The sequence below is a fragment of the Nicotiana tabacum genome, chromosome 5 (genome assembly GCF_000715075.1).
Source record: "Nicotiana tabacum cultivar K326 chromosome 5, ASM71507v2, whole genome shotgun sequence".
Classification (NCBI taxonomy): Eukaryota; Viridiplantae; Streptophyta; class Magnoliopsida; order Solanales; family Solanaceae; genus Nicotiana; species Nicotiana tabacum.
In genome coordinates, this window is record NC_134084.1 from 110,115,857 (window position 1) to 110,129,973 (window position 14,117).

At 37.8% G+C, this 14,117-nt stretch overlaps 1 protein-coding gene across 1 annotated transcript; it reads left to right on the forward strand.

The window, feature by feature from the left end:
- The first annotated feature begins 12,411 nt into the window (after positions 1-12,411).
- Positions 12,412-12,801, forward strand: LOC142180907 (uncharacterized). The gene has a single exon (XM_075253010.1). The coding sequence runs from the start codon at positions 12,412-12,414 to the stop codon at positions 12,799-12,801; it is 390 nt and encodes a 129-aa protein (XP_075109111.1).
- Positions 12,802-14,117: the final 1,316 nt, after the last annotated feature.

The following is a 14,117-nucleotide window of genomic DNA, read 5'->3' on the forward strand; positions in this document are numbered from 1 at the left end:
TAAACTCTTATCATTTAATACCTATTTGACATCATCAATGATACTACATTAATTCTCTAACACCGTCAAATTACTATTCATCGTCTTCTTTAACCAACATTTTCAAAACATTCAATTTGGTGATTACATTGTTGAACACTTCCATCTAAGCTAGAAAATGATTCCATAGGTTCATTGCATCCTTTAATTTCATTTCTAAGAACACTATTTATATTTCCCTCATTTTCTAAAGAACACTATTCATGCCATGAACTAGGATTTATGATATCAATTATCCAATCATAACAACTTGAAACAAATATTAGAATTATTCTCACTAACTCTTAAGAAATAAGCTTGAAGCATTAGTATTACCTTCTTGAAGCTTTTCCTTAAAAATCCAATGTTTGGAAAATTTGGTGTTCTTGAACAACTTGAACGATTTCTAGGGATTTCAAAGATTGAACGATGTTAATACTAGTGTTAATATGATGTTATTAACTTAAAATATCCAAAAAAACTCACCTTGTATTCTTAAGTAGTCCCCAAGGTCGAATCCACCATGAAAGAGCCAATCCCTTGCTCAAGAAAATGTTACAACCCATATCCACACGCGTTAGTTCATGCCATATATTAGTTAATATAAATTAAAGAAGGAATTACCTTTGAGATGATAAGAAGTTAATCCTATTGGTCTTAAGTGATACAAGGGTGTATAAGGGTGATTAACAAGTATTAGAAGTTAAACGAATCAAGGATGTGGTAACTCATATTTTCAAGTAAACCTAGAGGTTCTTAATATACTCAAGGTCATGTATTAAGGTGTTTGAATCATATAATATCCGTATCATAAGTCTTGAAGTCAAATGAGTTATGAAACAAAAGTCGACAAACGTTGTCGTAACTTAGGTTCATAATTTTACTTAAACATTAGGTTAAATGTTTCTAAGCTTTTCTCCAAATTTACAAGGAATTACAGAGTGATCTACCCACCAAATTAAAGATCTACAAGTCTAGTTTCCAACACATTAAACCATTTGTCAATATGATCTCGGAGTATAGAGATATTCATATTTTTTCAAGCCTGCGCAGATTGGTAGATGACAAGTAGGTGCATCACCTACTTGCCAAAATGATAGGACAAAATTAAAAGACCTAAGTCGGCCAAGAGAGGACTTTTAAGGGGTTATGAACTCAGTTATTTCATACATATTTCAGACCCTCAAAACCAAAGTTAACCCCAGCAATTCCTTCCCAAAACTCCCACACAAACCCTAATCGATTTTCCCTCTCTTTCAAGTTCTATTTGAAGGTAAAACCTAGAGTTTGAAGAACCAAGGGAAGGGCTGAGTTATCCAACAAGTAAGGTAAGTTACTTCCATCTTTCATATATTTTTCTCTGCTGTGAATTCATGGTAATTCGTTCTATACATGTAAGAACTCACGGGACGGTGATCGGAAGCCGTGAGTTCGAGTTATTCACTTGTAGCGGACTGTTTTGTGGACTGTTTTGTGTTGCTATTGGGCTGCGTGTTTTACTACTATTTTGTGGAGTTTTGGAGGTGGAAGGGTGTGAAGAAATTCCATATATATGTAGGGTTGTGGGCTGATAGTGATTCGTAACATTTCCGGGTCATTTGACACGACTACGGTGGTCGTCGTATGTATGATGTAATAAGGTTGTGCGTGGACTGTTTTGGGAGGCTCAATATGTTTATTATTGATGTTGTTTGGGCTGTTTGGTGATTGTTTGGAATGGTGTGAAGTCATATATATAGGGGAGGTGCTGTCCGTTTCAACGTAAAATAGGTTGTGGTCGATACATAATAGTTATGACGCTTAAATGATAACGATAGTATCGTTTCTCTTATTGTAGACTAAGGAGTTGTGACAATTTCATAGCTTGTGATTGGGGTAGTATATACAAGGTATGTGAGGCTATCCCTTTTCTTCTTTTGCACGACTTCGATTGTACATAATGTAATGAACGAGCTTCCCAAGATACTCTACTCTTAGAAGCTAGCAGTACTTACATTGCTTTCCCTCTTATGGAACGATTAATGTTATTGTTGCTTCTCTTATTCTTATGTTATCAATGTTGTTGGTACTTCCTGATTCTTATAAGGTTCGTAATGAAGAGTTGGTCCTAATAACGTGTATAGATGATACCGACCTTACGTCACTCCGAAAGGTTTAGAATGTGATTCCATGAGTCAAGCATGCATTATATATATGTATCTATTTTACTCTACCGAGCCGCGCTATAGTCAGCCGGGTACATCACATATTGTGCAACCACTGATCAGTTGGGTTTTACCGAGCTCCACGTGGCCGGGTACGATTCTACCGAGCCTTATGACGGCCGGGTACATTTTAACCAAGCCTATTATGGCTGGGTACGATATGATGATGATGATGCCCACAGAGGCGTATGTTTTAAAAGTTTATGTATATATACATATGTATCATGCATTTCATGTCAGTAGCCCTCAGAGGTACTCAGATGTTCCAGGTTGTATATTCTCTATCCCTGCTTACATTACTGTTCGTATTTATGGTTCCCTGCCTTACATACTCAGTACTTTATCGTACTGACGTCCTTTTGTTTGTGGACACTGCATGTCGTGCTGCAGGCCCTAATAGACAGGCAGGTGCAGCTCCCCCACCACAGTAGGTTGTCCAGTTCAGCAGTGATTGGCGAGATCCCTTCTCCGGACTTGCCGTGGTCTTGGTATGCATTTCTGTTATAGACATTATGGGTATGTCGGGGCCCTGTTCCGGCTATGTTGCAGCACTTATGTTCATTTAGAGGCTCATAGACAAGTGTCGACTCATGTATAGTTTGGTATGCCTTGTCGGCTGGTTTTTGTTGTATAGTCTTTCATGGTAGCGTGGTAGCTCATACCTTATATGTAGTTTCTTGATTGTCTGGTCATCCCCTGCTATGTATGTTCATGCCGTCATATTTTATTGCTGGTTGTCCATGATCCAGGTCTACCATTTATATTGATATCGTCAACCCTAAAAGATAATAAAAAAAAGTTAGATAAAATGTACGTTGGTGCTCGACAAGTATGGTCGGGTGCTAGTCATGGACCTCCAGTTTGGGTCATGACAGAAAATCCCCAAAAATGGCTGCTGCCCGTGACTGCCTTATATAGGCAAATGTGCTTCAGCAAGTTGTACCTTGCGTTGTACTGGTTGTACCTCGTATTACATGTTTTTCCCTGCTGGACACCTTTTACTAAAACGTCCATAACTCCTTGTAGAAATATCCAAATGACGAACGGTTTGAAGCGTCAGAAACAAGACTCGAAGATCTTTCATTTGTTAGGTTTTCCACAATATAACTCCTTATATATATATAGGCATGCTCGTCCAAAGTTAGGTTTTGTGCGTACTCATTTGGAACTTTAGTCTATCATGTAATTTCCAACTTGACTTAGACTTAGGGATCTCCTTAGACCCTACATCACTTATAATATGCCTCTTACACTTATTATCATACGAACCTGTTGGAACCTTCAAATCCCGATTCTGAGGTCGTTTACTCAAAAATTCAACCTTAGTCAATTCTTCCAACTTAAAGCTTTCAAAATGAGAATTTTCTTTCCAAATCAACTCCGAACTTCCTGAAATTAAATTCCGACCATGCGTACAGGTCATAATATCTGAAGTGAAGTTTCTCATAGCCTCAAACCACCGAACGACGCGCTAGAGCTCTAAACTATCGGTCGGGTCGTTACACTTTCAACTCTATCTGCCAGCTTGACTATTTCATTATCTTGATCTTGCATATGATTCGTTAACCTTTTATTGCCTTTATTAAATTTGTGAGTTGTTCTTCAACAATTGAAGTGTTAGCCACATTGCTTGGATAACCATTGTGAATGGTGGAGAAAAGCATGGATTTTCTCTTATACCATACTTTGAGTGGAATAACTCACGCGAAGTGATTGGAGCAGATCCAGTGATCAAGACATCATCATCATCTTGTGTGATGAAATTCTTAGATCTAGACGGGCTAAGTAGAGAGAACGTCTTTTCAACAATTTCAGCAATGTCCGCTCCTTCTCCCAATTCAGTTGGAAATGATCTTGGCCCCTTTGAGGATCGAAAATCAAAGATAGGAACTGATGCAGGCTGCATTTGAAATGCTTGTTTTCCCAGCAAGTTTGCTTTGGACAGGTCCTATTCCATAGTAACATCCAGCAAGTTTTCAACATAAGATGAAAACTTGGAATCTGTAGCCTAGTTGCAGTGAGTTTGAATTTGATCTTCTTAGGAGCCATTTTGTTGTTCTTAAAATTTGTTAATTTAAAGAGATAAGAGGTAGATATTGTCCCACTGGGCGTGCCAATTTGTTTGCAACAAAATTTTTCGTGATACAAAAAAAAAATTGCAATCACAATATGAATATGAAGAAATATAATTTTATTGATAACCAACACGGGTACAATTTTGTTTGTTCCCTTTATCCTTCTATCCTGATTATCTCCATTATTTGAGGGCTGAAGAAGCATATTTCTCGAATGTAGGATGATACATACCTCTTGGGGGATCTATTTGATCTTTAGCTTCTTGAACTATTTGATTGTCAAGAAGTATCTGGCCATATTTTGATCTCTTTGTGAATATCCCAAGAGTTTATGGGATTTTTGAGACCCCTCTTCAAGGGAATATGTATACCTTTATATAGGTGTGAGTTAGGGTTTAGAGTAGAGTAACTTCCAAGCAACCCTAATAGACTCCTAGTATTTCAAGAGTTTTGTAGCATCTTGAATTTAAGATTTTGACTTTATCCGTTAAAATTTCGAATCTACAAATAATTTGTTTGCAATGAGTTTTCGACATACAAAAATAACTGAAATCACAAAAGAATAAAGTAATTTTACTAATCAATTGTGAGTAAATTCTGTTTCTCCCTTGATTATCCCCGTGATTCGAGCACTGGAGTAGCGTTTTTCTTGAACGTAGGATGATACATACTTCCTTGGATTTATTTGATATCCATGAAGTATGTTGTGGATCTTCTTGAAGTATTTGATTATCAAGAATTATCCGACACCTTTTTATCTCTTTGTGAATATCCCATGAGTTTATGGGATTTTCAGATGATCTCCATTTTTGAATCTCCCCTTTAAGGGGGATATGTAACCCTTTTATAAGAGTGACCTAGGGTGAGGATACATTAGCCTCCAATATAGTTTTTTGGTAGAGTAGCATTCAAGCAACCCTAATAGACTCGGATTTAACCCAAATTTCATATGGCCTTGATTCGTTAAAATCTCGATGTCTACAAATGCCCTCTACTTCAAGTCTTGTCGGTATGGACTTGTTGAAATGAGAGACAAGACTTGAAGTATCAGGGTGGTAGACTTCTTTGCATTGAGACACTTCTTGTTCACGTGGACTTATGTTGTCTTTGTGTTCCATGAAGAAGCTGCCTTTCTCCAAAATTGTATTTGAGTAATAAATCCATGATACAAATAATTTCCTTCCGCGTAGCACTAAATTGTAGGAACTTAATTCCTTGTTGTAGATGAACTTTACAAAATTCCTTGTTGTACATGGACTTTGCTACTTCTATCTGTTTTGTTCCATGTAATAGAACTGCTCAATTTTATGATTTGGAAACGTGACGTGGCCAAGCACACATTAGAGCCCAATGATAATTGCACTTGAATTTTGACTCCAACAAAGTGAGGTTTCTCACCACCAGTTTTACGTGGTAATTCTCACGAGACAATACTTGACTTGCTTGGAACATCATTGCTCTTTCGGAAGGCGATCGTAATAGTTGATTTTAAAATATATAGTTTTTGATTTGCAGGAGGAAGAGATGAAGGGCATAACTGGTTCCACTGGATGTGCCAATTTGTTTGCAAAAAATTATTTTTGATACAAAAATAAATTACAACCACAATATAAATATGAAGAAACATAATTTTATTGATAAAATGATGCAGGTACAATTCTGTTTGTTCCTTTGATTCTTCTCTCTAGATCGTTCTCCGTGATTCGAAGGCTTAACCAGCGTATTTCTCGAATGTAGGATGATGCGAACTTCCTTAGGATGTATTTGATCTCTAGTAAAGGGAAGAACATCCGTTGATTACTTTGGTCGTTTTAAGAAAGACAATATTTGATGTCTTTAATATCTTTGTGAATATTCCATGAATTTATGAAATTTTGAGATGCTTTCAAAGGGAATATGTGGGCTCCTTTTTAGGTGTAGCTAGGGTTTTGGGTAGAGTACCCTCCAAGCTAGGGTTTCAGGTAGAATAACTTACAAGTTAGGGTTTCAGATAGAGTAGCCTCCAAGAAACCTTGATGGACTCTACTTGTAGTATCTTAAATTAAGGAATTAACCCAAATTTCATATGGATTTAATCCGATAAAACTTTGATGTCTGCTTCAACGCTTGTCGGGACGTATATTTACAAGATCGCCGTAGACGAGGCTTGAAATATTCGTCCAAAAAAGAGCCCCTCGTTTCTTTATTACAAAGATACACTCTATAGAAGATCATTTGACGGAGTGCTCTTACGTTGTTTGGGGGCTGATGAATCCTTTCAAGCCCTGCAAGAAGCACATTCTGGAGTATGTGGAGCGCATCAATCTGGGCCAAAACTTCATTTCCACGTAAAAGGGATGGGGTATTATTGGCCAATCATGGTTAAAGATTGTTTAGATTACGCTCAAAAGTGTAAAGCTTGCCAATTCCATGCTAACTTCATACATCAACCACTTGAAGTATTACACCCAACTGTTGCTTCTTGGCCATTTGATGCTTGGGGTTTGGATGTTGTTGGTCCATTGCCAAAGTCTTCTGGTGGACATCTATATATTTTGGCCGCGACTGATTTAGTTCTCGAAGTGGGCGGAAGCTGTTTCTCTTAAGGAAGTAAAGTGGGAAAATGTGTCTAACTTCATCTGAGTCAATATTATCTATCATTTAGGCATTCCTCGATATATATTGACGGACAATGGTAAGCCATTTGATAATAAGCTAATGCATAGAATATGTGATCTTTTTGGCTTCAAGCAACGCAATTCCTCCATGTATTATGCTGCTGCCAATGGACTTGCTGAAGCGTTTAACAAGACGCTCTGCAACTTGTTAAAAAATGTTGTCTCTAAGTCTAAGAGAGATTAGCATGAGAGAATGGAAGAAGCTCTTTAGGCATACAGGACCACATATGGAACACTAACATAAGCAACTCCTTGTTTACTTGTTTATGGAGTTGAAGCAGTCCTTCCACTTGAGCGTCAAATCCCATCGTTGCAGCTTTCCATTCAAGAAGAACTCACTGATGAAGAAAATACTCGCGTACTCCTTGAATAATTGGAAGCTCTTGATGAAAAGAGGCTAGAAGCTCAACAAAGCCTTGAATATTATCAAGCTCGCTTGTCTTGATCTTTCAAAAAAAGGGTGCGCCTTAGATATTTCCAAGTGAGTGACCAAGTTATTGTGGTAAAAAGGCCTATTATTACCTCTCATCGATCCAGGGGCAAATTCTCTGCTAAGTGGGATGGACTGTATGTTGTAGAAGAGGTATACTCAAGTGGCGCTTACAAGATAGTTGACTCAGAAGGTTTGCGGTAGCTTCTGAATAGAGAAGACAAGTGCCAAACATAACTTCTCGATAGGTGAATACTTGAGTTCATTTGGCGTGATCATCCTACTCAAGTATTAAGTTCATTTTCTTTGCCTTTATTATTTCCTAGAGCCTGAAGTGCTCCTACTAACCTTTCTTGCACTGAAATGTATAATATTAATGGTTTTCCAGGTATGGGGCTGCCAGTAATGGAGGTTTCATCAGATAGGATTTAATGCTTTCAAAATCATTCCTACAAGCTTGGTACCATTCAAAAGGAACTTATTTCTTCATGAAGCGATTGAACAGTTGGCATCTTCCAGCTAGATTCAAAATAAATTTTCTAAGATATGCCAACTTACCTTGTAAGCTTTTTAATTCATGAATATTCTTAGGCTCGGGCATTTTCAAGATAGCATCCATCTTAGCTTGATTAATTTCAATACCTCGATATCGAACAATAAAATCGAGGAACTTTACAGAAGTAACCCCAAAGGCGCACTTTAATGGATTCATTCTAAGTTGGTATCTTTGCAGTCGTTCGAATACCACCCTTAAATATTGCAAGTGATCATCTCTCTTCCTTGACTTTACCACCAAGTCGTCAACATAACACGCCAACATTTTGTGAAGCATGTCGTCAAAAATATTTTGCATGACACGTTGATATGTAGCACCAACATTTTTCAAACCCAAAGGCATTACCTTGTAGCAGTATATACCTTTAGGGGTTCGAAAGGCGGTAAGTTCTTCATCCTTCGGTGCCATGCAAATTTGATTATATCTAGACAAACCATCTATGACAGACATCGCCTCATATCCAGTCGTGGCATCAATTATGAGCTCGGGATGGGAAGAGGAAATTCATCCTTAGGACAAGCATTATTTAGGTCCCTAAAGTCAACACAAACTCGAATTTGGCCATTCTCCTTTCTTACAGGTACGATGCTTGAAATCCATGTATAATATCTAACTTTACGAACAAAACCAGCCTCATTAAGCTTGTTAACTTTGATTTTAATAGAGGGAACCAATTCAGGTCTGAAGCGACGTTGTGCTTGCTTTACGGGATGAGCACCTCGTTTGATAATAAGATGATGAACAACCACCTTGGGGTTTAAACCTGGCATTTCTTTGTAGCTCTAAGAAAATATATCTTTGAACTCCTTAAGTAGATCAATATATTTGCTCTCTTCATCCCCAGTTAGAGAGGTTACGTATGTGGGCTTTGGATCTTCAACAACTCCGAGATTAACTTCTTTTAATGCATCAACCATTGTCCTCACCCCTTCTTCAAGCTCAGGTGGTGCATCTTTAGCATCTTCATCCTCTTGAGGATCACCATCATTTAAAGATATGTGATGACATACATAAATATCAAGGCACTTTTCCTCGACTTTTGTATAAGATAAAGCATTTTGTTCTTTATGAATGGTGATATGATATGATGACCCCGCACTTTCCTCATCTTACTCCCGTTCTTTAGTGTGGAATATAGTATGAGCCTTTACTTTGAGGACCTCTCCACACGAAACTACAAGTTTGGTCTCTCGCCTCATTCTAGAAGGAATTAGACTTGGGCAGTCTGTGGTCAAAATCTCCTTTTTAGAAGGTAGGTGCTCCAATCCTTTTATTACTTCCATGATGTTTGTTTCCTTCTTTTGTGGTCCCAACCTATCAAAGACTGAGGTCCTTGGTTTCATAAGCCGATCAAACTTAGAAGGTTTCTCATTAAGTATCGTAGACACTTCTTTAGCAGTAATGTAGTTACAACTTGCCCTTTTCATGGAGATACAGATTGGCGGGGGTTGTTTGTAACCCAAATCTTCACATGATTGCTTTAATGGGTACCCTTTCTCCATCATCATATTTTTAGTAGGGTTTGAAGCTTCAGGGGGGGAGCTTTTCCAACTTGGATGGTTCATTGGGATCATATCCATCTTTTGCTAACAACTTGTAGGCATTTGGGTCAAAGCCCCCATCTGTGCGCTTTGCAGGAAGTGCTAGATTTAGAAGCGAATTGTGGTTTGATGATTTGGCAAACCCTTTAAGCAACTTTGTAAATGACTTAATTGTATCAATTTGCTTGATAGGAAGGGTTAAGTCTCCTAACACGTTTCCTTGTAGTTCAGAAGATGGATCTTCAACCTTCCTTGCCTTTGGGACGTAGCGAAGAACATGAGTCACTTTCTTACTTGAAGATGCCTCATTCATCTTGTTCCTATCATAAAGCACCTGATCTTTTTCAACTGTAATCTTTGCCTTGCTAGTTGTGACATCAACATTCTTTGCAACACTTTTGATCAACATCACACCATCAAACTTAACCTCCTTTGAGACGTAATTCTTTAAGTAGAATTTTGCATCGGCAAAGTATGATTCAGCCTCGGTAAAGGCTTATCATCAACAACTATCTTCTTTCCGACCTCATCTTCATAGTACTTCAAGCATTGATGGTAGGTGGATGAAACCACTTTGTTCTCACATATCCATGGCCTTCCTAACCAAATATTATATGAGGTCTTTGCATCAATCACGTGCATCCATGCACTCAAGCGCATATCTCCCATATTTATTTCTAATTTGATAGAACCTATAGCTCTTTTCCACCCTTTATTGAACACTTGAATCATCAAACGACTTTCACATAGTTCATCCATCGGTATGCCAAGCTCTTGACAATATGAATTGGGAGAATATTGACGCTAAATCCATCATTAATTAAAATTCTACTTATTCTTTGCTCAAGAACAAATCCAACCATAAATGGTGGACGATTATGGGGTGTTTTACCAAACAAAAGATCATCAATAGTAAATGTGATTTTTGCATCACAAGTGTCCACTTCTTCAGAGAAATGCATAATGACTTTTTAAAACAAGGGAGGTAGCAACAATGATCCCTCTTCCTTATTTGTCTCTTCTTATTCTACCTTACAACATGAGGCCTTGATATTTACACATGAAGCTGTGTGCATAACCAGCTTGGTAGAAATTCATCCAATGTCGCTGGACGACGTAGCCTTTGATTTTGGTTTTCCTCTATTTTTGTTTTCTTCCAATTCTTCTTTATCATTTCCTTCTTGGGTATTTTCACCATTTTCCCCTTAATCAATTGCTTATTTGATTCCCTTTGTGAATTTGTCTTACAACGTCTCCACCGAGTCACAACAATCCAACCTTCATCATCAGTTTGACCATCACGTGATCCACTATCCTCTTGAGATCTTTCCTCCACTATTACTTCATTCACTATAGGGAGAAGCAATGTTTTGCTCACATAAAAAGGTTAAAAGTCACCAAATTTAATCATATTAGGTGATGATTCAGTTTTGACGCCATCAGATTCATGTACTTCTACAAAATTGATTCGAAATTTCCTTCTCATCCTCAAGCAAGATTTTTCCTTTAGCGGCCAAGTCCATGACTTTCTCATTGAGATAAAACACTTTTCAATAGGGTGGCCAATCAACTAATGGTACTTGCAATAATTTGGATCAGTAGTCCTTCCATCTTTGTCTGGCCACTTTATTTCAGGTAACTCAATGAGTTCCAACTCAAGGAGTTCTTCAAAACATTTTGGAATATCACAGTCCAAGAATGGAATTCTTTCTCTTGCATTTCCTTCAGAATTAATTTTTGGCCAACTTTATCCTGTAAGGCCGTTGTCTTCACACTTTGCTTCTTACTCACTTTTGTAGTGACCTTTAATGGCGAGGAATTAACATTCATTGATTCCTTGCTCTCAGACTTCAGTACAAACTTGGCTCCTTTCTTTATTTCTTATTTATCCTTTATTTTGTGAGGTTCATAAAGAGGTGGCCCTTGATTTCCACTTGAAGACATGTGATAGGTTACAAGTACTTTTGGTTATAAGTACTTTACTTTATATTTTGATGATCTAACAAACTTACTATCTAGAACCAGATAAGGAACCTGTTACACATTTACAATACCTCAAGATCACAAGGTTCTAGGTTGGGATTCAGCCTGGAATATGATTCAACTCCTTAGAGTGGAAGGAACAACTAAGGGACAAGGTCCCTACCAGTTCCCAAGGAGACTGTACGAAGTCAACCCTCCAGCTGGAAAGTTGCTGCCTGCACACACTATAGTGCAAGAACAATGTTGCAGTCAACTTTTCAGGGAAGATTTTTTACCTACCTTGCTTGCATCATTGTAAGTGATGTCATACATGTATATATGCATTAAAGGGAGATAAAACAACACACTTGAACACTTAAAGATTTCACTCAAGCTCACTCACGTGATCATTCAGCAAGTAAGTGTCAAGTGCTTCAAGAACAAAGAACAAAGCAACTACGGACCAGTTCCCACATACAGTTATTGTATGTCCTTAGTTGAGTTGTAACTTTGTAATCGTATTAAACTGAAATTCCTATCTCGCTTGTTCAAAAAGCATTCTATAGGAAACCTTTGTAAACCTTAAACCTGCGCGTTTAAGTCGTCGCTAGAGTTAGTCAAGTTTCAAAGTCTTTGTAATAGAGTTATTGAAAAGTGGCTTGTAACAGGTATGTTACAAGTTAGTGAAGGATTAAGAGTTTAATTCCTAGGTTTCATAGGTTGTAATCTGAAAGTTGCTCAGTAGTAAAGTTGAAATCCTACAAGGGTAGGTCGTGGTTTTTTATCCCGTTGAGCTGGGAATTTTCAATGTAAAATTCCTCCGTTTATTTAATTTTTGCTTTGCGTGTGTGTACTGTTGAACCTGATAGAGAACCTGGTTCTCTATAGAAGTTGGTGGACCCTTACATTCTATCAATTGGTATTAGAACGGGTTCTTCATATCAAGTCAACACCTAGAAAAGATCCTCATGGGTGCTCCTCTAAACTTCGAAGAAGGTCAATCTACGTATAGACCTCCTAGATTCAACAGTCAATACTATGGGTGGTGGAAAACTAGCATGCATGACTTTATAATGGATGAAAACTCTGAGTTATGGGAAGTAATATGTGATGGACCCTTTTTCCCTACAAAGAACCTTGGCGATCCAGCTGTAGTCATTCCCAAGACAAGGAAAGAATTCAATGGCGCTGATAGAAATGCCATAGAAAAGAATTTTCAAGCAAAGAAAATTCTTGTGTGTGGTATTGGCACTGATGAATATAATAGGATATTAGCTTGTCAATTAGCAAAAGAGATCTGGGAGGCTCTTCAGACAGCTCACGAGGGAACAACTCAGGTGAATTCAATCAAAAATTGATATGCTCACAATAGAATATAGGCTCTTCAGAATGAAAGATGATGAATCCATTTAAGATATGCATACTCGATTCACCTCCATCATGAATGAGCTTCACTTGCTTGGTGAAAGTATTCCAAGAAACAAGCTTGTCAGAAAAATACCTAGTGTACTGCCCAGTTCTTGGGAAAGTAAAGTTAACGCCATTACAGAGGCTAAGGACTTGCAGACACTGACCATGGATGAACTTGTTGGAAACTTAAAAACCTATGTAATGAATAAGAAGAAGGACAATGAAAGAAGAGAGCCCAAGAGGGAGAAGAACCTGAGCAGTAACTCAAGTGGTGAAGATGGGTACATGGATTACTTGACAAAGAGGGTCCAGAAGATGGTTCGCAGGAATGAAGGCATTCCAAAAAGGGGAAACTCCAGCAAGCCCAAAAATTATGACCTTTGTCATAAATCTGGAAAGCCAGGATACTTCATTAAGGATTGCCCCTTCCTAAAGCAAGATCAGTATAATAACAACTTTGACAAAGCAGCCAAGAGGAACCAGGTTCCTGGCAAATGCTTTAAGAGGAAGAATGATTTTGACAACATTGTAAAGCAAGCTCTTGCTGCATGGGGAGACTCCTCCAACGAATCTGAATAAGAAGACGACCATGGTGGTAGTTCAATGATGGATAGTGGAAAATGAAACAACTGAGTATGATTTAATCTTTGCTCTAATGGCTCAATCTGATGACGATGAAGATCACGACGATGATGAGGTAAACTTTCTAGATGTTCAGAGAAATCTGAAACCTTACTCTCCTAAAAATCTCATGTCATTAGCAAATTTGCTAATTGATGCTTACCATAATCTTATCAATGATAAAGATGCATTAACTATGGAACTAGGGGAAGCTAAACAAACTAGAGATGATTTAGTAGTCGTTGTAGTTGATTTGAAAGAAACAATAGAGAACCTGAAAGAATGACTTAGAAGAGATAATTGCTAGTATAGAACATGAACGAGATGATCTAATGGTGGTTATGGTGGACTTCAAAGAAACCATTGAGTGTGCAAGTAAAGAAAAGGAAACCTTGACTGAGAGAGTTTCTATCATTGAGCAAGAAATGGTGGTAGTAGATTTGAAAGAAACAATTGAGGAATTTAAAACAGTAAATAGGCCTGGAAACTCCGAAAAGGGAAAAGAAGTTGCAAGTGAAGCACACATTAAGCTTGAAATGAGTTAAACATGGTAAAGACTAGTCTGTGTGCTGAACTTGATAAAAACAAAGAGCTTCAGGAAGAACTAGGGAAAGTAAAGAGTGATCTTGAGAAATCTCTTAAG

Coding starts and splice junctions, on each gene's coding strand:
- LOC142180907 (XM_075253010.1), top strand. CDS start 12,412: ATGGGTGCTCCTCTAAACTTCGAAGAAGGTCAATCTACGTATAGACCT.